This window comes from Ascaphus truei, chromosome 4 (genome assembly GCF_040206685.1).
Source record: "Ascaphus truei isolate aAscTru1 chromosome 4, aAscTru1.hap1, whole genome shotgun sequence".
In the NCBI taxonomy this organism is placed as follows: Eukaryota; Metazoa; Chordata; class Amphibia; order Anura; family Ascaphidae; genus Ascaphus; species Ascaphus truei.
This window is the reverse complement of record NC_134486.1, coordinates 220,859,857-220,887,059: the sequence shown is the minus strand read 5'-3', so window position 1 is coordinate 220,887,059 and position 27,203 is coordinate 220,859,857. Positions and strand designations below refer to the sequence as shown.

At 43.7% G+C, this 27,203-nt stretch overlaps 1 protein-coding gene across 26 annotated transcripts in view; it reads right to left on the bottom strand.

Moving 5' to 3' along the window:
* The window catches only part of AFDN (afadin, adherens junction formation factor), a 260,034-nt gene that overhangs the window by 139,821 nt on the left and 93,010 nt on the right, over positions 1-27,203 (bottom strand). For 18 of the 26 annotated variants that reach the window (XM_075596883.1, XM_075596899.1, XM_075596908.1 and 15 more), the window contains exons 2-6: positions 21,264-21,459; positions 17,591-17,706; positions 15,091-15,245; positions 10,613-10,773; positions 7,755-7,912 (exon numbers count right to left, since the gene is read on the bottom strand). In XM_075596883.1, coding sequence (XP_075452998.1) covers positions 7,755-7,912; positions 10,613-10,773; positions 15,091-15,245; positions 17,591-17,706; positions 21,264-21,459 — 786 coding nt within the window. The remainder of the gene's footprint in view (positions 1-7,754; positions 7,913-10,612; positions 10,774-15,090; positions 15,246-17,590; positions 17,707-21,263; positions 21,460-27,203) is intronic. The other 8 variants (XM_075596885.1, XM_075596900.1, XM_075596890.1 and 5 more) reach the window with 1 other exon arrangement.

The window sequence follows — 27,203 nt, the reverse complement described above, 5'->3', positions numbered from 1 at the left end:
ATTCATTGTAATATCGCCGGAAGAAGAGATCAGTGTATCTCGAAAGCTTGCACAAATAAAAGCATTTCGTTAGCCACAGAACGGTATCATCTATTTATTTTTCGAATATATATATATATACACACACTTACACAATATGTATATATATATGTATATATACGTGTATACATACACACATATACATACATACACACATATACATACATACACACATATACACATATACACACATATACACATATACAGTGTTCGACAAACCTATACATTTGCTCGCCCCAGGCGAGTGGATTTAACCCCCGGCCGAGTAAATATTGGCCCAAGCAGCACACGTTTGTTACTAGGTGGCGAGTAGATTTTTTTGTGTGGCGAGTAGATTTTTTGGTGATTTGTCAACCACTGCACATATACATACACACATATACATACATACACACATATACACACATATACATACATACACACACACAGATACACATATACACATATACACACACACGTTACCGTTCCGAGGTCTGGTAAAAGCAAGACACAGCACTCAATTGTAGAAAACTATACAAAGTGTATTAGTGAAAATAGTGGTACATCAAGAAACCCATCATTTCGGTCCTCCAAAATGGGACCTTCCTCAGGGAGATACAAGATATATATATATATTTAACAGATGATGGTCCAGTAAGGAGGCAGCATGCAGATAGTTGAACGCATCAATTTCTATCACACTATTATGTATGTTGATCTTTATTTATATAGCGACATTTATGTGCATAGCATTGTACAGCAGTAATACACGACATAATAATATAACACATAATGGGAATAAGCGCTTCAGACATAAAAGTAACATAAGGAAAAAGAGTCCCTGCCCTGAAGAGCTTACAATCTAAGTGATAAGAACAGAGACAGTAGGAAGGTGTTCTCCAAAGTGCGTCTGAAAAGAGCCAGGATCGATGTATGAGGTGTATGAGGTGTATAAATGTCAGCCACGGAGCTACCCATATGTTTCGTTAAGTAGGTGTCTTTTAAGGTCATTCGAGAGGTGTGGGGGGCAGTGAGTGAGAAAGGTTTTAGGCGGAAGAGGGCTTTAGATAAAAAAGGGGTAGAGAGAAGACATCCATGAGCAGAACACAGTCGGGATGGTGAAGAGTGAGAATTTAGGGCTGAGATGTAAAGAGGGGCAGAAGAGTGTATATAGCCTTAAAAGTCAGGAGAATTCTGTGTGTAATATGGGATTTGAAAGGAAGCCATGAGAGTGATTTCAGCAGGAGAGACGCCAAGACAGATTTAGGCGAGAGTAAAGTGATTCTAATAGCAGTGTTTTAGGCTAACTTGAACGGGTGACAGTTGAGAGTCAGGAGGGCCGAACAGCATAAGGTTACAATTGTCGAGACAGGGCAGAATGAGGGCCTGCGTTAAGAGTTTTAGCAGTAAATGGACAGAGGAAAGGATGTATCTTTGCAATGTTATAGAGGGGAAAAAAACCCGACAGATTTTAGCTACATTTTGAATGTGAGGGGAGAATGTGAGTGAGGGGTCAAATGTGCCCCCCACCCCCACCCCCCGAGGTAGTGTGCTTGCGATACTGGGTGTATGAGTTTTGCCAACAGTAATGTAGAAGGGGGCAGTAGGGCCAGGCTTGGGAGGAAGTATGAGGAGCTCCGTTTTTAACATGTTAAGCAAGTCGTCAGAGGGCCATCCAGGATGATATAGCAGAGAGACATTCAGAGACTTTGGTCTGTACAGCAGGTGTAAGGTTAGGGGTTGAAAGGTACATTATTGTGTCATCAGCATAGAGGCGATATTTGAATCCAAGAGGTGTGATAATGTCATCTACAGAGTGTGTGTAAAGAGAAAAGAGAAGAGGTTCCAGGACAGACCCCATGGGTACCCCCTCAGAGAGATCGAAAGAGGAAGTGTTGGCAAACGAGACACAAAGTACAATGGGAGAGGTACAAGGAAATCTAGGACAGAGCTTTGTTGCAGATACCAAGAGTATGAAGAATGTGATCCACGGTATCAAAGGCTGCAAAGAGGTTGAGTAATATGAGCAAAGTGTAATGACCATCGTCTTTGGCAGCATGGAGTTCATTAGTTATTTTAGTGAGGGTAGTTTCTGTGGAGTGAGCAGTGCAGAAGCCAGATGTCAGGATTGCCTAGACCTCCTGCCTAGCCATAGCTTCCTTGTCCACTGGGTGTGCTGCTGTCTTCTGTTGGCTCTGGGTTCCTCTGTCTTCTTGTTGCTCCTGTCTCTGTCCTTTATAGCTTGCTTCCTGTCTGTTGCTTTTGCCTTTGCTTGCAAGTCAGACTCCCATGCACATGCCTGTCTTTGATCTGATCTGTTTATGTACCTGTACCTGTATTGTAGTCTGTTCACAGTAAAGGTGCTTGCTAGTAATCTGGCTTGTCCCTGGTTATTCCTGCTCCCCGGTCTCAGTCCCTGCTCCCTGTTCTCAGTCCCTGTCCCGCCCCGCCTGTCCTGTTCCAGTCTCCTCGTTGCCGACCCCTGTTGTTTCCTGACTGCGCTGTCTGCCGCCTGCCTCGGACCCTCTGATTGTGACCCCTACTACGCTTCCTGCTGTTCCAGCCACCGAGATCCTACCCGCCACAGGAGTCCCCCGTGACAGAAAGCAAAGGCCACTTCTGGATCTCGCTGGAACAGATTCTTCTTCTGCCTGCACCCTTTCCTGCCTGCTGCAGCAGACCACATCCGCATGATTTAAGATAAGTACTTTCGTTTCTTTTTTGGAAATCCAAGTTGGGATTTTGAAAGGTTTTTTTTTTGTTGCTGCTAAGTGTTCTGCAAGAATTATTGCGTTCATAACGAAAAAACATTTTTTCTGAGACTAGAACTGTTGCTACAGACTATTGCAGCTTTCTTTGAGATGTTTATTTTTGCAAAGGTTTCTGCAGGGTTTTTTGTGCCACTTTCTCCCTGAGAAGAATTCCCTTTAAAAAAAAAAAAAAACCCTCCCTGCAGTACCTGTTTTTGCCATTTTCAGACTTTCATTACCTGGACAAGAATTGTCTCTGCATTGTGGGTGGGCCACTGCAGATTTTCAGACTCACATTTCTATTTAGGACGGTTACCTTGATTTACTGCTGTTCACAGGGTCTTCATTTCAAAAGACAAAAGTGCTCCCATTATTTTGTTGCTGCATGCTTTGATTTTCTTGCATCTATAGTTTTTCATATGATGGTTTCAGGTTTACCTGCAAGTTCCCCTAAAGTTTGTTTCTCTGCAACATATGATATCCCTACGCCTGATATCAAAGGTTTCAGATTTGACTGCAGGGTTCTCTGTCTGATATTCCTATGTCAAAAGTTTCAGATCTAACTACAAGTTTTCTCTGTATTAGTTTCCTGCTGTCTATGATATTTCTATGCCTGATATCAAAAGTTTCAGATTCAACTGCAGGTTTTCTTTGTCTATATGATATCCCTACGCCTGACGCATAAAGATTTAGATGTAACTGCAGGTTTTCTTTGTCTATATGATATCCCTACGCCTGATGCATAAAGATTTAGATGTAACTGCAGGTTTTCTTTGTCTATATGATATCCCTACGCCTGATGCATAAAGATTTAGATGTAACTGCAGGTTTTCTCTGTCTGTATGATATCCCTACGCCTAAAAGATTCAGATATAACTGCAGGTTTCTCTGTCTATGTTTTTTCCTTGCATTTATAATCTCTGTGACTGATGTTAAAGTCTCAAAGGGTCAGCTCTCCTATCTTGTGTCTCTCTGTGTCTAATATTCCTGTTGTTCATTCTAATGCTTCTGTTTTAAAAACACATTTCCTCTTTACTGGTTTCTTGGGAAGTGTGGTTTCCCCATGTCTGAAATTATGGCTCCCACTCAAACAGTCTTCAGCAGTAAATGTGAACACAGTACCACTGATTCTTCAGAACTTCTCAAAGTAAGGAAGAAGAAGAAAAAGAAGGGAGGCATTACTGTGGAAGTTGCAGAAGGAATTAAGACTGAAAATTTAACCTCAGAGTCTGCATTTGATGAAAGAGATATGCTGCAGCTTAAGGCAACTCACAGACGTATCCCAAGAATAGTGGAAGAGAAGAAAGATGCCCCTACTCAGACGCTTCAAGCTGCACAGAAAGCGATTGATTGTCTTTATGAACGTTTAGATAAGGAGCAAGAGGCCAAGACTGCACTACAAAGCTGTCTATCTTCAGCAATTGCTAAGTGTGTTCTCCAGGAGAAAGAAAGAGAGCAGTTGGAGAGGGACAGGGTAATCCTGTCAAGTAAGCTGGAGAAGGCCTATGCTGATAATGCGCAGTACCAGAGTTTCATGGCTCAAGTTGGCACAAAACTGGAAGCCTCTGAGGAGAAGAATTGCCACTTCAACACAGAACTACGTTCTTTGAGAGAGATCTTCGAAGGGTTAAATAGCAGTTTTGAAATGGTAACCCAGGAGTGCAAGAATCTCTATGTCCAAGTCAGTGAAGGAGATAAGAAGCTCCATGAATTAGGAGAGGAGAAGAAACAGTTGGCCCAGGAAAAGTTAGACGTGCAGACAGCACTGCAGAATGCAGAGAGAGTGCTGCAAGAAGAACGTGTCTCCCTGGAGCGGCGCACACAAGCAGAAAATATGCTGCAGAGTCAGCTGCGAGAACTGCGTACACATCTGCAGGACACCAAAGAGAAATGGGTAAATGCTGAAGAAAAGCAGCGAGTTCTGCAGGAAGAAAGTTTCCAGACTGCCTACAAAATAAAGATGCTGCAAGATTATTTGAGTACCCAGTGTGTCCCCAAAGAACAGCATGAGGAGCTGAAGGCCACACTGAGCATAACCAGAGCCTCACTGGAGGAAGAGCTAAAGCTAGCAGCTGAACACACATCTCAGCAGCTCACAGCGCTGCAGGCGCAGATCGCTGAGCTCAAGACACAGCTTGCCAAAAAGGAGGAGAGAGAGAAGGTTTCCGTCTGTCAAGTGGCTGGCCTGACACAGCGCTATGAGGTCAAAATGGCCGATGCCTGCAAATTATTGGACCACACAGCCCGTGATAAGGTCTGGCTGCAGCTGGAGCTGGACAATGCCCGGAAGGAGTACCGGCAGCTGCAGATCAGAAATGAAGAAGATGAAACATATTTAAGCTTTACTCTGAGTCAGCTGGAAGATATGGAGTCGCGACTCAACTCCAAAGAAGCCGAACTGACAACTGCATTGAGTGGGAAAAGAAGTGCAGAAGGACAGCTTCAAGAGCTGAAAAATCAAATAGCTGGTCTTAATGAGACTTTAGGTGATACCACAAAACGGCAGTCACAAAAGGAGACCATGGAGTGTGAATTCTATGTTCCCACTTACACATGTGAAAAGTCTGCACCCGTCATTGATGCCCACATTCCTGATGTCCATGCCTCTGCAATGGAGTTGAACGTATCCATTGGGAAGTTCCAGATTCCAAAACTAAAAGAGATATATTGGTCACAAAAAGAGACCACGGAAAGTGAATATGTCCCCTCTGCCGCATGTGATGAGCCTGATGTATCTGTGTCCAATGCCCCTGCTATGACGTTAGACGGATCCCTGGTGAAGTTCCTTGCTATGCCTAATATTCTTGATGCTGATGCCAATGCTCTTGCGATAAGGATAAATGCACCTCTCACAGATTTCCCATCAGCACTTGACGTACACATTAAGTTGGCCTTCCATCAAGATTTCCCTGAAGAGCCTGGAAGGTTGTCCGGAGCTGTTGCTGATCCCTATGTTCCTGCAAAACTTGGAGTGTTGTCCGAAGGCCATCGTGAGTCGGCCTTCAATCAGGGACACCTTGCTAAACCAGGAGGGTTGTCAGGAGGATCTACTGGCTTCTCTGCCCCTGCTTTTGGGTTGAACGCACCCATTCGGAGGTTTTCTTGCTGCACCAAATGTACCTGTGGAGTACCCTCTGCCCACTGACAAGCCACCAGAGGTGGGTCACCTTGAGTCGCCATTTCATCAAGGCCTCCGGGAAGAGCCTGGAGGATCGTCCGGAGAACGCTCTTGAGAGGGGGGAGTAATGTCAGGATTGCCTAGACCTCCTGCCTAGCCATAGCTTCCTTGTCCACTGGGTGTGCTGCTGTCTTCTGTTGGCTCTGGGTTCCTCTGTCTTCTTGTTGCTCCTGTCTCTGTCCTTTATAGCTTGCTTCCTGTCTGTTGCTTTTGCCTTTGCTTGCAAGTCAGACTCCCATGCACATGCCTGTCTTTGATCTGATCTGTTTATGTACCTGTACCTGTATTGTAGTCTGTTCACAGTAAAGGTGCTTGCTAGTAATCTGGCTTGTCCCTGGTTATTCCTGCTCCCCGGTCTCAGTCCCTGCTCCCTGTTCTCAGTCCCTGTCCCGCCCCGCCTGTCCTGTTCCAGTCTCCTCGTTGCCGACCTCGGCTTGTTACCTGACTTCGCTACCTGCCGCCTGCCTCGGACCCCTGCTTGTTACCTGACTTCGCTACCTGCCGCCTGCCTCGGACCCTTGTTGTTTCCTGACTGCGCTGTCTGCCGCCTGCCTCGGACCCTCTGATTGTGACCCCTACTACGCTTCCTGCTGTTCCAGCCACCGAGATCCTACCCGCCACAGGAGTCCCCCGTGACACCAGATTGTAGAGGGTCTAGGAGAAAGTAGGTGAGAAAATGGAGCAAGCAAGAGAATACAAGGAGTTCAAGGAGTTTAGAGGCAAAAGGCAGCAAGGCAGACAGGATGATAGAGACGGGTAGTGTCAAGCCTGCTGTTCTTGAGAAATGAGATTGTATGAGGTGTTCAGCTAGTGTTATTACAGCCTCAGAACAACCCATCCCCCTTTTCTTTGCTGGTTCTCTGATAAGGGGGGGGGGAGATAAGGGTAAAGAAATTAATGATTGACAAAACACTCCCTCATTTAGGTGCCCTAAGAAATTCAATGTGTAGTGTTTACAAAACAAAAAAAAAAGAAAAAGCTGATCAACCTTTGCGGTTAGCATTGATAGATTTGTATAGCAAATTAGACGGTTAGATTCTTTACAAACAGTTGTATTCTGGCCAGCTCCTTTAACGGACTGTGTGCTTGAAAATCCCTCTTCATATTGCAGGTACTATACAATACATATCGTAACTATACAAACTTGTGTGGCACTAGTTCTTGCCATATAACTTTTACAATCTAGTGTTAGTAAATGAGGTACAGGGAAATTAAGTGATCAGGCGAGGAGTTTCTAACCAGGTTCCCATTGCTTCAAAGGCAGTAACATAACCATGTTTTCGTGTTCAAAAATAACACCAAGTTATTTCTCCATCTATTAACATAACACCCCAGAGCAGGGGTGTGCAAACTTTTCTGTTTGCGCCCCACTGTCAGCTTTCTCAACCCCCCCCCCTTCCCCACCGCTCCTTACCAGCTCTCTGACATCTACGATGAAGGTTTAAGCAACAATTTTGTGAAAATTCTATTTTTCAACATTCTTAACCCTTTGTTATTTTGCGTCATGTAGGCATTTCCTTACACACCTCCCTAACTGCACAGGAAGTGTGCTGGAGCTAGTATTGGTAGTTTAAACATACTATGAATATAGTCTTGTCATCACCATCCCGACAATGCGTTACTAGACCCTTCAGCGATTGGATTAAAAGACTGCAATGACTCAGTTTAGGTACTTGCTTACTAACTCAATAACAATAAATGAACTCGCGAATAATTTGAAACGTCAATAATTTAAATGAGGGCGCAGCATCAAGTTCCATAAACTAGAGGTAGTCCACCGGAAGGACCTTGTAGCTGGATTTGCTTACCCTTGCAATGCAATATTCCTTGGGATTCTCCTTCTCCAGTCCATATTTATCAAGAGCTTCTGTAACGGCAAAATCTGCTGTGTCGGTAGTAGATAACAGGATCGTCTTGTATGGTATATTTGGTTTCAAACTGTCGGCATAAATCCTCAGTGTCCCACCTTAAAAATAAACAACGTGTCACCTACAGTATGATAGGATTCATAGTTTATGAGATACGTAGCAAACTCTTAGTATTACCTCACGGTACAGTATATAAATAATGGGTTTCTTGAGAAAAGGGGAAAAACAAATTTAATATCCATCACCAAAAGCATGGTGCATCGATAATGCATCACTGCATTTGGGAACCATAAAATAAAATAAAATATAATATATATATATATATATATATATATAATTTTTTTTTTTTTTTTTTTTTTCTCAATTTAAAAAAAATGCATCTAGCCTATTTTGCAGACCATCACAAAGCCTGCAATGTTGATTGTGAAGTTCCCAAATTGCCATCTAGCCCATATTAGAAATTCTTTCCTGAATTAGATTGTAAGATCCTCGGAGCAGGGACTCCTCTTCCTTAATGTTACTTTTATGTCTGAAGCATTTATTCCCATGACCTGTTATTTATATTATTTGTTATTTATATGATTACCACGTGTATTACTGCTGTGAAGCGCTATGTACATTTATGGCGCTATATAAATAAAGACATACAATACAATACTGTGAAGGTTTGCACTTTGTGTCGGAATATCGTGATAGATGAACAGTGGAACTCAACAATTATACTTTTATAGAGAATCAAATAAAGAGTTGTCAGTAACTACCCTCCAATTAAATCTGCATAACCTCTTGGCGAATACATCGGAAGTGTCTACCGGTAGCAGCCCCGGCTGGGCACAGAAAATGTCCATTTCCGCAGCCAATAGGAAGCCGCAACCTCATCATTTGCGGCTTCCTATTGGCCCACATGACATGGGACCTTTAAAACAAATATACCGTCAGCCCATTTAGGAGCAAGTATCTCAGGGAACAAGGGGTCTCCAGAGCTGAAATTAACGCTTCTCGCCTAGGTGGGATACACACACACACAATATTATATATATATATATATATATATATATATATATATATATATATATATATATATATATAGTATTTACACACACACATATACATATATATATACATATATATATATATATATACACATACATACATACATACATACATACATATATATATATATATATATATATATATATATATATATATATATATATATATATATATATATATATATTTCCTTTAAAAAGGAACTCGACACTGTTGGAAATCTTCACTACTGATCAGTGTTGAGACATCTGTATCTATATATAGTCAGCAGGTTATCTTTTCATTAACTAAAATAAGTATTAAAAGCTCGGAAAAAACATCTGAATAACTAATCTTCATTTATTGATCTAGCAGTTCCCTCCTGTGCCAGTCTTTCAGCATAGGACTGTGGCAGACCTGCTACAGAAGAAGTCTTTTCTTTTAAGAAGAGGTCTCCTCCTGTCTTGCAAGAAGAGCAATGCTGGGCAGCTCCTGCCACAGATCTCTGCTAAGACATTGGAGCCGAATCTCTTCTATACTGGAGGCTGCTGGTAGTAAGTCTGCAGTGGGACATCTTGGCTTCAGTAGGACATCTTGTGCCCCCCTGGAATTGAGGCACCTACCTTGGACAGAGCGACATCTCTGGAAGACCCCCAATGTGTGACAGATGACATGTCTCCCCTGACCAGATCCGTTGCGGCGTTGTCAACACATGTATTGTTACATGATATGATTTAAAGATTTTTTCTGATGTTCGCAGATTACAGTACTTACTTTTTATATATATTTTTATACTAAAGATAATACACTGAGCGTTGTGCGCTTTTTTTGTATTTTTTCTCTTCTAGTGTGTGGGGTGCTGGGTCACCCCATTTCTACAGCTGCAGACTCTCACTTTATTCACCTAAGAAGGTCCTGTACATGTGTATTTTTGTACATAGATTTCTGGTGTCATTTGCACATTATCTGGTGTTGTGGTTTTATTATTTTTTCATCACATTTGTGTTTATATGTTCTATTCCATTGCTCACAAGTAATCGCGCACTTTTTTTCTCTTTTTTGTACATGCTTTGCAACCACCTCAATACAATGCGTTAAAAAAAAAAAAAAAAAAAAAAAAACAATGTGCCCCCTCCCCGAATATCCCTCAGCCCCCTTGTTTGTGAAATATTTTTAGTGTGTGTCGGTTTTAACAAACACCAAAAAAAAAAAAAACACATCTGGAGACAGATGGAAATCATGGATACTGAGTCACCAATAGAAAGCTGCAACATCACCTCAATGACACAGCAGCATGAGCAGCAAGCCCTGACCACGGTGGCCATGTTGTTCACCTAGTTTGCCCGGTGAACCGCTTGTACACCCCAGGCTTGCCGCTCCTGAATTGCAGGATTTCCCCGATGTGGGGGCACCTCTGAAGAGCTCAGGGTGACCCCACACCCAGTACAGGCAAGATAAAAATAAAATAAAAAATTAATTAATTACACTCAGGATTGCGGATTTAAAACACATAACAAACCTACACATAACTAGGTCTTAAAAAATGAGTATGCTGAAACAGTGTAAATAAATAATGCGCATTTAATAATAATGCACATTTAACACACCTGTCTCATAGCTGGCATATCCAACCTGTTGCTAGTTTAGGCACAGGAAAGGTTAATTGTTTCTAGCCAACCTGCTGTGCAAACAATTCATTTGTGAAAGCATTTCTTCACAGGTTGCCTCAGAACGTACACAAACACAATGTAAGTTTTCTACTTGGTTACCAGAGTCAGGGCGACCATCAGAGCTGCGAAACTCTTGCATTCTCTTTTCTAACTTCTGCTGCCTCCGACGTTTCATAACCACCTCAGGGTTGGATATTGTACGGGTGAAGCTTGTCTCGGGCATATCTTTGTACACCTCCGCTGCCAGTCGCGAGTTCTCACTAATGAAAAGAGAATGACAGGAGTGCGCACACATGATGATTCAGATCAGTCCATACTACATTAATAAGGCTCATTTGATAAGGTACAGAGCACCAACTAAACAAAGGAACATAAAATCTGATGTGTAAATGTCAAATTGTAATGCTTCAGATTTTTTTTCTTTTTTCCCCTAAATAAAAAAAGTTCCTCCCTAAACAAAATATTGGCTTAACAAGCTGTATTCAGACAGAGAAAGAGAGTGTGAGTGTGTGTAATAGGGGACATCGGTTATACCATTGAAACTTAAACAGCAACATTAGCAGTACATTTCTGCTACAGATGCTTTATGTAAATTTAATGACGTGAAGCATAGTGAACTTTTTTTTAGCTTAATCACTAAGCCCATGTTGCCAAACTGCTGTAAAGATTCAGGCTCTATATTATCACTGGCATATTATCACTGGCTTGTTTTCATATTATGAGCACTCCTGTGTACCTTTGTGTCTATCCCTAGCAGTACTGCACTATTGTAACCTGCATCCCCTCTGCAGGGAGATTATTCCATAAATTCAGTACCCTTAAAAAAAACATTTAATTTAAAATCCTATGTTTTTTTATTATTTTTTTAATAAATCAGTTGTGCAGTTAGTCAATACTCACTTCATTTTTCCTCTTCATTTTTTTTGTAACACCTTTCACTCTTTGTAATTTGTAATGATTGTTAATGTATTAAACTTAACTTCCTTGGGTTGCTATACCCAGCATGTGGGAAGCCACAACACTTCCTCTTGAAATAGGCGGCCATATTGCATGCCCTAGGAATCAGTATCTTGACCGATCGATAAGCAGCTTAGATAATTGCATTGCCGTAAATGTACAGAACGGCTGCATTTATTAAAAACGAATAACAGGCAATAGGAACTGCAGCTTTAAAATATACTTCATTTATATATGTCCCCCTCATCCTACCAAGTTCCAGCACATCACCTCTTGTTTTAGCAGACCCCTTTCTCTGAAAATTGCTTTCACATTATACCTTTTTGATTGCAATGATGGCTATGGAAACCGCTTTCTAATCTTCCCTTGCTTTTTCTGTTGAAGCCAATTTAACTCTGTCGTTCCCATAAAGACTATATTTTCAAAGATGAACCTGGCTGATAGGTTACATGAACGTGAGAACCAATTGGCATCTAACTTCACGCATGCACATAGCTGTGCAAAAAGACACCTCGTGAAAATCACTTTTCCTTCTGATTTTAAGGCAGGAATTTATCATCATTTGTGTTCTACTAGTTTAGGTGAGTGGGGGGGGGGCTTATCAGATCAGCGTAGACATAAAAAATATTAAATGGAAGTATTCAATTGTTGCCCAGTGTAGATTTTAAAATGTTAAAGTTGTATACAGGCATACCCCGCATTAACGTACGCAATGGGACCGGAGCATGTATGTAAAGCGAAAATGTACTTAAAGTGAAGCACTACCTTCTTCCACTTATTGATGCATGTACTGTACTGCAATCGTCATATATGTGCATAACTGATGTAAATAACGCATTTGTAACAGGCTCTATAGTCTCCCCGCTTGCGCACAGCTTCGGTACAGGTAGGGAGCCGGTATTGCTGTTCAGGACGTGCTGACAGGCGCATGCGTGAGCTGCCGTTTGCCTATTGGGCGATGTGTACTTACTCACGAGTGTACTTAAAGTGAGTGTCCTTAAAGCGGGGTATGCCTGTACAGTTTTCAATCACCATGGGAAAACACTTGTATTGTATTCCTTATTGAAACCAAAAAGGGGCTCATTGCACCCATTTGTTTGATCCAATAAACTCCCTTTAGAAGCATATGCTGCATAGTTCAACCCTGAAATAGAGTCTGAACTCATTATAAATTCAGGTGTTGCCACAGCATGTCAAGAAGCGAGAATAATGCATTAATGAATAAAATGTAGTCACTCCACTAAACACACAAAATTAGATAACAAGCATCTAGGGACAATGATTAATAGATTTTCTAAGTTATATACTGTATACAGTTGTGTCCTGTCAAAAATACCTAAATAAATTATACTAATTAACTGGCCCCATAAGACACTAGACACACACGTTATAAACATACTGTAGAGAACAGACAAGCGAGAGCTTATCTGAGAATTTATATTCTTTTGTTTCAAAAGATCTTGGGTCAATCCTACGTGGTAAATGATTGTCAATCTCCTTGCGCTCACATGCCTTCTCTGATAAGATGATGTTTGCATATCTCAAAACATTTCAAGCTATTGACAAAATATAGGTCTTATATTTTTTTTTTAATATAAAACCATCCGGTAACTTCTTGATCAATGTACATTTGGCCAACATCACAAGGACCTGCACATGATTAGCCCTGATGACACTGGCCACGCAATAGTTGGTCATCTGCTCTGACACGCTGTGAAGACCATAATTACCGCATTTTCTTGATTCTAAGAAGCTCTTTATGTCAAAGTGTAACTTTATGAAATCAGGATGCGTCTTACAATCGATGTCAAACGAAACTTGCCAACCGCTAGGAAAAAGAGCAAGTTGTGACGTAGTAGGCCATTTGAACGGAAGTACAGTATGTGTAAAAATGTTGTATGGTTATAATGCCCCTAATAAGTTTCCTTTTCCAATAAGAAAGAAAGACATACCCCTTCTCCTCCTCCCCAATCTGAGATAGCAGCTTTGTACATGCTGGCAAACATTGAAAACGGGTATTGGTAACTGAATAGTTCCTGTACCAATATGGCCGCTAATGCGAGTCAAAAGAGGATCAAGTGATCTCATACATAGCGGAACGATGTTCCTAGAACCCGATGCTGCCAACCCTAGAGCGCCGCCCATAGTGCTGAGCAGGAGGTTGCTGTTGCCTTCATTTAAGTTGTCATTGTCATTTTTTCTGTACATTTAATGTAATGTTTCTTTTTTCCCCGAAAAGCTGCGGCGTCTTAGAATTGAGGAAATACGGTATCTTTCCCTTACTCAGGAAGATTTAATTCTCTGTTCATTTAACTGGGGCTGAATTCTACCCGAGGAAGGGGAAGGCCGCTACTAGGGGCTAGAGAACGAAGTGGATTATTTTACATACAAAAAAGGGTATGGCCCTACATTCATGATAAAACGACTAAAGTTCATATTAATTATAAGTCTAAATTTCTGTAGCACGTTTACCAAAGGGCAAGTAACATGGCACGGACATAAGAACTATTAAATCAACAAATTCAAGAAAATTCCAGTTGCATTATTGTGCAAGGTTTCCACCCCTGTATGAAATTCACAACACCATTCAATGCCTTGATAAGTGCAAGATTTTGTGCCAAAAAATAAATAAACTGTGTATTCTCCCCCTCTTCAGGTACAGAACATTATGAACTATTGTGACTATGTTGATTGAATTGGGACTTTGTTTAAATGATAGGCAGTTGCCTATTTTCCTATAAAATATTTTCTTATAACATGAGAAAAAAAAAAAAGATGTTCATCTAAAAAAGACTTGTGCACATCCAACATCTGTACATTTCTCAACGTGATTGACCAAGCAGGAAAGCACAAAAGAGGGATGTGAAGCAAACTACTTTACTATCGGTGAGATTACACATGTAGCTAAAATAACTGAAATAAACTCTGGTAACTGAACAATGATTGAAAGATGTTGAAGAAATAGTCCGTAGACGCATGGGAGAAAAATGCACCTAAGGACTTTTTCTTCAACATTGGTCTAGCAAGACCACTGGGGAGGTCTGAAGTCAGGCAGCAGGTTTACAATGTACATCTATGCTGCTGTGCACAGATTTATTTGGGGAATTTATAATCTGATTGTCACTACAATTTGTTTTTATCACTATTGCTTGGCTTTAACCAACTTCATTGTATTTTATTCACATTGTACTTTATATTGTGATTACATTTTAATACATCATTACAGATATCGAACGGTTTTTAGCGCCATTGTATTTTTTCTTGTCACAATGATTGAGGTGTTTTTTTTTTAATCAGTCATGAAGATTGAATACACACACACACGCGCGCGCGCGCACACACACACACACACACACACACACACCTCCCTCACAAGTGATATTTTTTTATTTGCGGAGGATTGATATAACCATGCATTTCAGAGGAGACCGGTGCGTAAATGATATTTCTACATTAATTCCTGTGGTGCTTGAAAAGCCTGCAGTGCATCACTCAACTACATTGTAATGCATCACCGAGCATAGTCACTCTTGTAAACTATATTTAAATGTTGTGGACTATATAAAACACTTACAAACTGAAGACAAAAATCATTTTGTCCAGAACCAATATGCACTTACGTATCATCTTTCAACGGTAGTCCGTCTTCATTATCTGCTGCTTGCCTCAAAGCCTCTTTCTCACGCCTCTTCTTCTCTTTCTTCTCCTTTTTAGACAGGGTCCGTTTGAAGTTTTGGATCACCCCTTCCTTTTCCGGACCATTGCTTTGAGCCTTCTGCAGGGAATGAAATGAAAGTAAAATGAAAAAGTTATTATGCCATCCATTGTTTAACAAGACCATATGCCAAGGGAACTTCCCACTGTGCCTCAAGAAGAACGTTTTCGACCAGTGTATTCTGCTCATGCTCACGTATGTATGTGAATCTTGGACCGTAAATCTGAAAAGAATTCAGATGCTTCAGTCAGAAGCTTCAGACAAGTCAAAGTATAACGAGATGTATGCTGGGTATTAACCAAAGAGACAGGAAGAATGCCGCCCTTAGGAACTTACTTGGTGCCTTTGTCGCCCTCCCACGCCATCCCATAGCAAAGAAAACACTGTGTGACATCACGTTGCTGGCCTCGCATGCGCACGAGCGGCTGGCAAGTGACAATCGCACACGCGTGGTCGGCAAGCGTCGATCTCGCATGCCGCCCCCAAATTCTGCCGCCTGGGCCTATCAGGCCTAATGGGAAATCCGACACTCATTACAAGGGTGAAGAAATTACAATGGCAGCGGACCAGATATATCGTAAGAAGAAATTACCATTGTTGGGTCAAGATGGTACTCAACTGAATTTCCAAAAGCAATTAAAAAAAGACCAAGACAACGACCAAAAGTAAGATGGGAGGATAAAATCACAAAAATGTTATGGAGAGTGAGAGTTAAATTATCATTACATCCTGCTTGGAAGAGAGATACAGCAGATTGGGGTTATGAATGCACAAAAGAAGATATTGAAGTCTAAACAAAAAAAACTTTTGGTTCCCTGAGGAAACTTTGTAAGTTATGAAACAGAATCCTTGTTTTTTGTTGTTGTTTTATTTGACTACAATAAATAATTTTTTGCATCCACAAACCCTGTCTGCTATATTCTCCTTGCAGACTCTTTTAGTGATGCTCATTTACTTTAATGGACTTCCTCCATGTGGTACGTCAAGTCTAGAAATAATGTAAATAAAGTATATTGTAGAACTCCTTTTGAACAAATTAATGTCTACTAAGAACAATTTTTCGTACATACATTCTAAAGCTTGGTTGCAAGAGCCAGTGTTTTCTGTACACAATGTAATGCTATATTCTTGCTTTGTCTAAACACATTAAAGGAGTGGAATAACCTGACCAATTCATCAGAGATCGCCTAATCCATCAAATGAAAAATGTATATTTCCTTCTTTGTCTCTGGTAATAGTTTCCCAATCCCATTACATAGCAGATAAAGACTAAAGAAGAAGTCCCCAATTGTGTTTATTTAATTTTTACTATACCTGAACCAGTGTGTCACCCAGAACAAAACAGCAGCTCCCTGAGCTCAGCGGACACAATTGCTGAGATATTTGTAGTTTGTTTTGTGATGGTGTGATTAAAAATTAAAACATACAAATATGGCCACCCACGCACAAATATAAAAGTTACAACGTCAGCTAACGAGGACCCTGGAGGCTTTGGGGATCTTAGATAATCTCCTTGGGACTCCACCGTTACAGTAACATACATGGGGGGGGAGAGACTGCAACCCCCGTCCCAAAAAGCTCAGACTTCGGCTTTAAGAAACCTTCCTCATTTCCTCTCATGTCTCCCCAAGAGGTACAGTAGTTGGCCGATAAGGATTAAAGGGAATTAATTCCCATCACATACACTCTTTTAGTTGTACACAATGAATAATCACTGGCAAGCCTTGGGAAATACTTTCTTACATATTGTATAGAAGAAATCCAGTTCACACAGGAACTTATTTTATTTCTTTCAGTGCTGAAATGTCTCTGGGGCCAAAGAGATCAGGGCTTCTCTTCCTTCCCCTCCCCCCAAACCCAGCCCAATATTAGGAATTTTATTTTTCAGACTGCTGCTGTGCCTCTCTGAGATGCAAGAAAGAAAAGCATTGGGCCTCTGAATGGGGGAGTGCTTATCAATCAAGTGTTGTCTTTAGCCTTAGCCCACCATATCCTTTCCAAAGAGTCAATAAAAACAAGGGATGTTGCTATTCAACCTCTTATTGAACCCACTGAGACTTCACACAATTTAGTACCAGAGGAAATCCAATCATTCACAAATCTTTGCACACCATGTGTACAAACTGTAAAAAAAAAATATTTGAAAGCATTTACAAAATGTCATTCGTAAAAAATAAATAAAATAAAAAGTCACATGTACAACAGACCCATAAACATTTTCGGCGCATTAGTACATTTTGCCACCAGGAGGCAATACCTCTTAACTAACTTGGACCCACTGCAAAACAAAAAGGGAAGGTTAATTTTTAATCAAGACCTCCTGAGACACAGACACTGTTCTCATTGACCAAAACTAGAAGTAAATGGTACAAAACTAGAAGTAAATGGTATTTAAAGACAACTACCTTTAGTTGAAGAATGTCATTTTCATTCTTGAGGACAAACCTTCCTTCCCGGTCATCCTTGTTCCAGTTCAGCTGAACCACCAGGGGCTTCTCGTCAACATCAAGTCTTCTTTCTTCTTCAAAACATAAAAAACAATGAATTAGGAAGGAGACAAAGAACAGCCTGCATTCTCAGAAGATAATAAGTGAATGCAAAACAATCTAATAAGGTCATCCTGACAACATGGTAAGCTTATTGTAGAAATAATGATGTACTATGGTTACATCTTATACTATATTAGTGAAAGCACTGTATGTTTGCCTGCCTGCCTGCATGCATGCCTGCCTGCTGGATGTCCGGTGTACCTAGCGGCAATCTCATTGGTCCCTTGGCCCGCCCGCCCCCGCACACCTCTCATTGGCCTCACACACTCACACCACCCCCTTGGCCCGCCCCCCACACCTCTCATTGGCCTGAGGCGGAGTGACGGGCCAAAGGTCCAAAAAAATAAATAAAACACACACACACACACACACACACACACACACACACACACACACACACACACACCTCTCTCCCCTCTCCAAATCACCTTTTCCCCCTCCCCAGCGGCATCACCTCTTCCCCCTCCCCAGCGGCATCACCTCTTCCCCCTCCCCAGCGGCATCACCTCTTCCCCCTCCCCAGCGGCATCACCTCTTCCCCCTCCCCAGCGGCATCACCTCTCCCCCTCCCCAGCGGCATCACCCCTCCCCGCTCCAAATCACCTTTCCCCCTCCCCAGCGGCATCACCTCTCCCCCCTCACCGCTCCAAATCACCTCTCCCCGCTCCAAATCACCTCTCCCCGCTCCAAATCACCTCTCCCCCCTCCCCGCTCCAAATCACCTCGCTTCCCGCAGCTGCCACGCGGCGCGTAAGATGGCGGACCCCCTTCCTCCCTCGCGGCGCCGAGTCAGACGGTGGCGGCGCCCGGAAGTACAGGTAGGTGTCGCTCCCCACCTCCGGCGCCAAACGGAACTGAGAAAGGGCGCATCAACTGAGGTGTGTGTGTGTGTGTGTGTGTGTGTGTGTGTGTGTGTGTGTGTGTGTGTGTGTGTGTGTGTGTGTCACTGTCCACTGCCCCCCCCTCCTATCCACTGCCCCCCCCTCCTATCCACTGCCCCCCCCTCCTGTCCACTGCCCCCCCCTCCTGTCCACTGCCCCCCCCTCCTGTCCACTGCGTCCCCCCTCCTGTCCACTGCGTCCCCCCTCCTGTCCCCCCTCCTGTCCACTGCCCCCCCTCCTGTCCACTGCCCCCCCCCTCCTGTCCACTGCCCCCCCCCTCCTGTCCACTGCCCCCCCCTCCTGTCCACTGCCCCCTCCCTCCTGTCCACTGCCCCCCCCCTCCTGTCCACTGCCCCCCCCCCTCCTGTCCACTGCCCCCCCCCCTCCTGTCCACTGCCCCCCCCCTCCTGTCCACTGCCCCCCCCTCCTGTCCACTGCCCCCCCCCTCCTGTCCACTGCCCCCCCCCTCCTGTCCACTGCCCCCCCCCCTCCTGTCCACTGCCCCCCCCCCTCCTGTCCACTGCCCCCCCCCTCCTGTCCACTGCCCCCCCCCTCCTGTCCACTGCCCCCCCCTCCTGTCCACTGCCCCCTCCCTCCTGTCCACTGCCCCCCCCTCCTGTCCACTGCCCCCCCCCCTCCTGTCCACTGCCCCCCCCCTCCTGTCCACTGCAGGAAATGCAGGGGGAGGAATCCATGCCTTTGAGGCGCCCCCCCCTCCCTTTGACGCCCCCCCCTCCCTTTGACGCCCCCCCCCTCCCTTTGACGCCCCCCCCCTCCCTTTGACGCCCCCCCCCCTCCCTTTGACGCCCCCCCCCCTCCCTTTGACGCCCCCCCCCCTCCCTTTGACGCCCCCCCCCTCCCTTTGACGCCCCCCCCCTCCCTTTGACGCCCCCCCCCCTCCCTTTGACGCCCCCCCCCCTCCCTTTGACGCCCCCCCCTCCCTTTGACGCCCCCCCCTCCCTTTGACGCCCCCCCCCTCCCTTTGACGCCCCCCCCCTCCCTTTGACGCCCCCCCCCCTCCCTTTGACGCCCCCCCCCTCCCTTTGACGCCCCCCCCCCTCCCTTTGACGCCCCCCCCCCTCCCTTTGACGCCCCCCCCCTCCCTTTGACGCCCCCCCCCTCCCTTTGACGCCCCCCCCCTCCCTTTGACGCCCCCCCCCCTCCCTTTGACGCCCCCCCCTGCCCTTTGACGCCCCCCCCTGCCTTTGACGCCCCCCCCTGCCTTTGACGCCCCCCCCTGCCTTTGACGCCCCGCGCGCACACACTGACTGACTGCCGCACGCACGCACACACTGACTGACGCGCACACAAAGCCTGACTGACGCACGCACACACTGACTGAGGCACACACTGACTGTGTGTGCGTCAGTCAGTCTGTGTGTGTTTGTGTTTCTGCCTCAGACTCACTGACGCGCGAGCAAACACACAGTGACTGACGCACACACGCTACATGAAGCTGTAAAGGAGGGAGGGAGGGGGGGGGACTGGATTCATGTGAATGGGGGACAAACAGAGAGAGGGGGGAGGAGAGAGAGGAACGGGAACATTACATCCCGGGCAACGCCGGGTCTCTCAGCTAGTTTTATCTAAAAATATTTCCCAATAGTATATGCACGTCAAATTATGGATATTCTGTCATATCTCACTATTGAGAATCTGACATTTTTGCTGGAACAAAAAGGTATAATTATTTCTGATTTAACTTTGACTTCCTTTCTTGATCTCTCTTTCACTGCTTTAGGTATACCAGAAACCAAGGAGTCGAAGCACAGGCAAAAGAATGTACAGCCCGATTCATTCTCCAACCACAGGACCACATATCCCTTACTCCCTCCTTTCCCACCAGTAACCAAAAACACATCTTTCATCCATTTCAACCATCTCCAGTGGAGGCTAAGCAAATATAGTACTGGCAAAAAAGAGGTCAATACTTACTACCTATTTTTTATAAAGTGTTTTCTGAACCCTTTCATCCAGTTTTATAATCCATGGTTGCTCTAATCTAACCTGATTTTATGAATAACTCATGACATAGCAATCAGAACTAAAAATGGGCTGACCATGGATTCTGAGGCCATCTAACTGTTGGCTCTATTATAAAAATAATGAGAATGTGTTTCTTATATAACGCAGACAGTGTATGCAGTGCTGTACATAGAATTTTGCAGGCACGAGTCACTGCCCTGTAGATCTTACAATCTAATTTAGATAAAGTGACTTTTCCAAGGTCACAAGTAGCAGACACTGGGATTTGAGATAAAAACATTAATTTTGCACAAACAGGTCTAATTTTGACTTTATGAGTGCTTTCATCTTGCTAAGAAAGACCGTAACATTAATACCTGTAAATAAGTTTTGCCAATGGAAGCCCCTTAAGAGGTTTGGTTGCAAGTGGTAAAAAAATTCAGATCCATTGAGCAGCACAGTTTAAATATTTTCACTGTCACATGGACCTGCAAATGCACTGCCACCTTAAACTTCAGGTCACAACATTCAGGATAAATGTCAAGTACTGTATACTTGTCTTACATTTTTTTAATTTATTTATTTAAAAATGTAACACCACCAAGTTCTTGGTTTTAAAATATAAAACGTATCCTTACAAGCAACACAAAGTATGAAAAGGTCTTTAATCACTCTGCACTCACCACCACTGACGTGAACTTCATACAAAGAGTATCTAGGGGAGGTCAGCATCCTCATGTCTGGACGGAATTTTTCTGCCAGGGTTTCTATGACATCCTGCGTTGTGGCGGTGCTCGAGACTCGAATGCATTTTGTGGCAAAGTTTCCGGCGGCTTTGTCTTGGAAGTAAAATCTCATAACTCCATGGAACTCCAACTCCTAACAAAAAAAGGTAAAAAAAATAAATATATATATATTGGATTGGTTCAAATTATACCACTCAATTTAAGCTTCTGGGAGGTACAGTATTTCAAATCACAGTTGTAGCATAGAAAGCAATGCTAAACATTTAATGCTTTTGGAACCATTGTCTGGTTGAAAGATTCAGCAATAAGTTGCTAAACCCAAATAGCGTACTGAAGTAACTTCCTCTAAAAGCACACTATGAAAGAAGGTCTTTTAGTGGATTGAAGGCAGTAGAGGAAAACATAGCAAGGCAGAACTAGTAAAAGTATACGGGGGCTACTAAAATCTATACTTTTGCTGGTCTAGACATTTAAAAAGGACAAACACCAAAATAATTTAACGTAAACAAGCACAGTAAAACCAAGTTAAATAGTGAAATTCAAGCACAAGTCATCTATGATCCAAATATCAGCAACCAAGCAAAGCTGTTAATTGAAGTATGTGACCAAGAAATCTTATCAAAATTGGCAAATGATCTGCAAAAAAAAGAAAGAAAAAAGAAAGAAAGATGGATAGATAGAAATAAATAAGCACGGCAACGAAATTTAATTTTTGTCAAAAGCCCTTTGTAATTTCAACTAACCTAAAGAGTGGCAGGACAACGCAAACATCAAGTGGCTATCAGAGCTCACAAGTGACAAGTGCCAAATAAATGATTTATTCAGTCTTTTGACATTACATGCTCCATTTCTACAAGAGGAATCTTTTCATTTTTAATGTCTCTTCTGTAGCAGGTGGCTCTGACAGTGTAAATGTTTTACACAGATCTAAGTTAGAACTTGTAAATCTGTAAATTTTGATGTAATTACTAGAAGAAAAAATTGTTATGACCATTTCTGCTTCATGTAAAAGACACACACACACACACACACACACACACACACACACACACACACACACACACACACACACACACACACACACACACACACACACACACACAAAGCATCAATAAAACTAATAAATCATCCTTTTGGGGTGTGGTCCATTTGAAAGCATTAAGAATGTTGCATAAATTGTTGATAGAAACATGCAAATTTGGGTGTTACTCTAATTCTTGCTCCAAAATCAAACCCAGGCCCTGTCAACCGCAGTTAGTATAAAGTAAAACTGCTACAGACTGCCATGATGAAGGGGAGTTAAACCAGGGTGTGGGAATATTGAATGCAGCTTTAATACTCAACATGAAAAGAGTAACCCGCGTCCAAACTGTGCTGTGCAGAGATGTCAATAAACAAATGTATGAAAGGCAAAGTAAAGTCAGTAGATGTTTACTTTAGACAAGTGGCCACACTTTTCACTTTACTGGTGCCTAGCTCAGCTTCAGCAGTTGCTGACAACCACTGACAAGTATTGCATGCATGCAGCCTCCTGCTGGCAATCAGGCAAACTGGATGGATGTCCACAGCCTGCTGTTCTGCAACCATCTACATGCAGGAAAATAATCTGTGACTACCAATACACTGTACCCCAAGACACAGCAAATCAAATAGTCCTTAATAGCAGTTCAATAATTATTATAGATTGGTTTGCAGATCTATATATAGCTTTGTTGCTCATAACCAAAAAGGCAAATAAAGCAGACTTTTGGAAAGCAGAACTCGGAAAGAGACCGTTCATGCGTCATGGATACCGAAGAGTGGCAACGTAATTGTGATGCCGTGCTACCATCCTTCTGGCACTCAAAGGGTTAAATGGGTAACTCAGCGAACTAAACCCCATGGGTGTTACTGGACCGTCAGGCAGTGGAGGTGGAATTGGTGCAATGCTTTTAATAACAATTTCCACATTGTTATTAAATGTGTTTGCTCTAGCTCACCAGATATATCTACTTGTACTTCTTGGGTTTACTAGGAGTGTTACCACAACAAAAACCTGTGTCAGCTCCGATTTGTGTCCAGAAGACTATTTGCAAAGGGTTATATAGGGGGGGGGGGGGGGAGAGAGAATATGTCAACTATGTAGCGGATTTGCATTCAAATATTGATAATGGGTATGTTCCCAATATTTCCATTTTAGAACACAGTAAACATTTACAACTCAAAACGCAATAACAATCAGTTAATACATTGATGGACATTAGATTAGGTTCCAGAAGAGAAAAGACCCCATGACTTTTGTTGCCAATACTGCCATTCCCCGAGGGAAGAGGAGATCATAAAGAACTCACATTCACTGTAATGCAATACCATACTTGAAAGCGAACAGTACATAAATCACGAGTGTACAAAGGTCTCAATGCTATTAATGTTATCTGTAGTGTAAAATGGGGTGTAAAATCATGTTATGCGCAGAGGTAAGGCAGCAAACAGAACAATAACAGCTGTTTCGACATGGTCACTGCAGAAAAATGCACAGCAAATGAGCAGGTCAAAAGCACCCAGCTAAAGGTTAAGCATGAAAGAATGTAACTATTTTGTAATATAACCAACGTGCTTGTTTAACTCCATTGCATCCGAGTGTCTCAAAAATCTCGCTTTCATGGTTATCGGGAAAACAAAATACTGTATCATTCCGCCCCAGTCCTATTTCAGGTTTGCAGACTTGGTACGTGTACATTCTAACATACTGTCACAGTGCATGCTAATGTTATCAAAGTGACAAAATATGCTGTCCTGTGCTCAGGAGTGCGCTATATACAATAGGAGGGACTTCACTCAGATCGGGAGGAGGTTAATGATGCATCCTTCGGAAGAGATAATGTGTCCTGGAGACAGTGATCAATCAACTAATCTCCCATGTGGACACCCGAACTAATGAATATGCAGGAGGAGGTTCCGTCGGAGGAACTGGATGTGGGGTAGTGAAGGCAAGGAAAACCGTCTTGCCCCACAGTATAAACCCTCTGTCAGCCTCTAAGTCCCACCGTCCGTGGATGTGCAGAGAAAGATTCCGTCGAAGGGACTGGATGTAGGGTAGTTAAGGTAAGGAAAGCCATTTTACCTCACAAAGTAGGCCCTCTAACAGCCTCTATGACCCGCCGTCCGTGGATTTATTCAACTGCACGTCTCGCCCCTGAGGTGCCACCGCGATCAGGAAGATAGCAGTGATGATGGTAGTTAATCCGGGGCACTCACACAAGATCCAGGTGGTCCGCAAAAAGTAGAACAAGTACAAATGAAAAATAGGGTACCCAAAATAGTGGAAAAATAAAGGCTTTATTAGAACATAGACAAGTGGTAATGACAAACTAGTCCTCCCACTTGTTCAACACAGATATTGCACTTTCTCAAGGAGTAATGGACTAACAGGAAATGAGCACTCTTATAGGTGCCAAGTAATTAAAAAAACCCACAACAATAGATACTCCCTTTTGTGTGATGTCATGCTGTTGAACAAGAAGTTACAACAGAAAACCCCAGTTTACCTCCTGTTTACCTCCTCTTTACCGGATACGGACAGGGTGGGCTAAGGTTAGAAAAATACAAGCTTAATTCCCAAAGAAACAAAAAGCCGTTAGATATGTTCCTTTAAGCAATAGTTGCATGTTTAAGGAAGACAATAATATTACATTATTTACATTTTGTTTTTCTGTCACTTTGACGGATTGTACCTTAAACAAAGTAGGAACCCAATAACACAGTTATTGTGGTCCAAAAAATGTGCAGAGCACAGGAAGCACAAACCTGTAGGCAGCTTCCTGTGCAGCACAATTTGCAATAAAAATAAAAAACATTTTACACCAACAGTGTGCACAGTTTACGTGGTATTTCTGTAAGCACAATGAGTGCCGGCCCTAAAGAGTTTACAGTAAAAGGAGAAAAAAGGGACATTTCCAAGATCAAAAAAAAAAAAAAAAAGAGAAAAGAGCAGACTGCCTTTTGAATCCCATCCTTCATATCACTAAGCTACTTCTCCAGGTGTTTCTCTCATCAAGAATTATGAAAGAGGGATTCCAGTAATAAAAAAATAAAAAAACTACATACTGTGTCAGGTTTAAGCTAAAGGCAGATTCCGGAGAAAAAAATTCATGTCAATAGTATGTAAAAACTGGATGATTTCACAATGAAGTATGTGATATGTACAGATGCAGCCACCAGTATCCGGTGACTTGCCTGGGAAAATACTGTGGCTATCTCAGAGTAAATACTGTAACATGTCTGTGAGCCAGACTAATGGCCCATCGGATTGACACAGCAGGGGTCTCTGCAGTCCCATTCAGTTTGAATGGGACCTTCAGGGGCCGCCAATTGTTAATCCAATGGGTAATTAGTCAGGCTGCAGAAATCTCACAGAAATGTTGCAGTTTACTGTGAGATTGCCCCAGATTTTCAAGGCAAGTCATTGTATACTGGTGGCTGCATCTGTATAAGGCTGTGTCCATAGTTGAACGCATTAGCTTCCGCACTGCTCGGTGCAGCACAAAATATTTCCTGTCCTGCAGATAGAGGCGACAGGGAGGCGTGTCAGGGGGAGAAGCGCTCACGTGACCCGGCGTCGCGCGGGAAATACAATTTTTTTGGAATCTTGAAGCACCGCTCTCCCTGTAGCGCATGTGCCCGCGCTAACACACTATGTGCATATGCATTGGCGTCCTAGTGTTTGTTTCGCCGTGAGCTACATAGCTCGCGACGAATCCTCATTATGGATGCAGCCCAAGTATGAAATAAAAAGAAAGGCTAAGTAAAGGCGTGTAGAAAAAAAAAAAAAAACACTGTCTAAGTCTAAGGCTAAGGCCCCGCTCCCAGAGTCAGCGCACCCGCACTGCTGACAGGCGGTGCGCTGAGATACACAGACCGCGATATGCGGTCTGTAGGGAGCGGGAGCGGGAGGTGGGCGGGAGTGGGAGGTTTGACAGGGAGGGGGGGCGTGGCTTGAGCGGAGGGACCCGCTACTCTCCCCCCCTCCCTCCACGGACTGCAGGAGGGAGCTGCTACTCTCCCCCCCGTCCCTCCACGGGCTGCAGGAAGGAGCTGCTACTCTCCCCCCCTCCCTCCACGGACTGCAGGAGGGAGCTGCTACTCTCCCCCCCCCTCCCTCCACGGACTGCAGGAGGGAGCTGCTACTCTCCCCCCCCCCTCCCTCCACGGGCTGCAGGAAGGAGCTGCTACTCACCCCCCCCCCTCCCTCCACGGACTGCAGGAAGGACCCGCTACTCTCCCCTCCCTCCACGGACTCGGGCTGGAGCTGCTACACACACACACACACACACACGCAGGCAGGCAGGCACTCACGTACTCATACACACACACACACACACACACACACACACACACGCGCACACACAGGCAGACACACACACACACACACACACACACACACACACACACACACACACACAGAGGCAGGCACTCACGCACACACATACACACAGACACAGACAGGCACGCACGCACTCAGACACACACACAGACAGGCACTCACCTGCTTTCACTCCACACTCCTCCCCGCTCCCCGAAGCCTCTCCTCCTCCCGAAGCCTCCCCTCCCCATTGGCTCACAGCCACACCACGTGACGCGTCAACGCTAGGAAACACCATTCTCTTGTGTCTCCTAGCGGCTGACGCGCCACAGCGTGTAGTCAGCTGTGCCGCCAGGGGGGACCGGGACCGGCTCGCGAGGATTCCCCTGCTGGTGGGGAACTCGCGACATAGCCGCCCGCGCCAACGAGCGCAGCGGGACCGAGGCCTAAGAGACCCTAAAGCTTACAAAGTTCTTGCCACAATATCAACATAAAAGACAGACTTCTGCCTGGACCTTAATTTAGACCAAGGAATG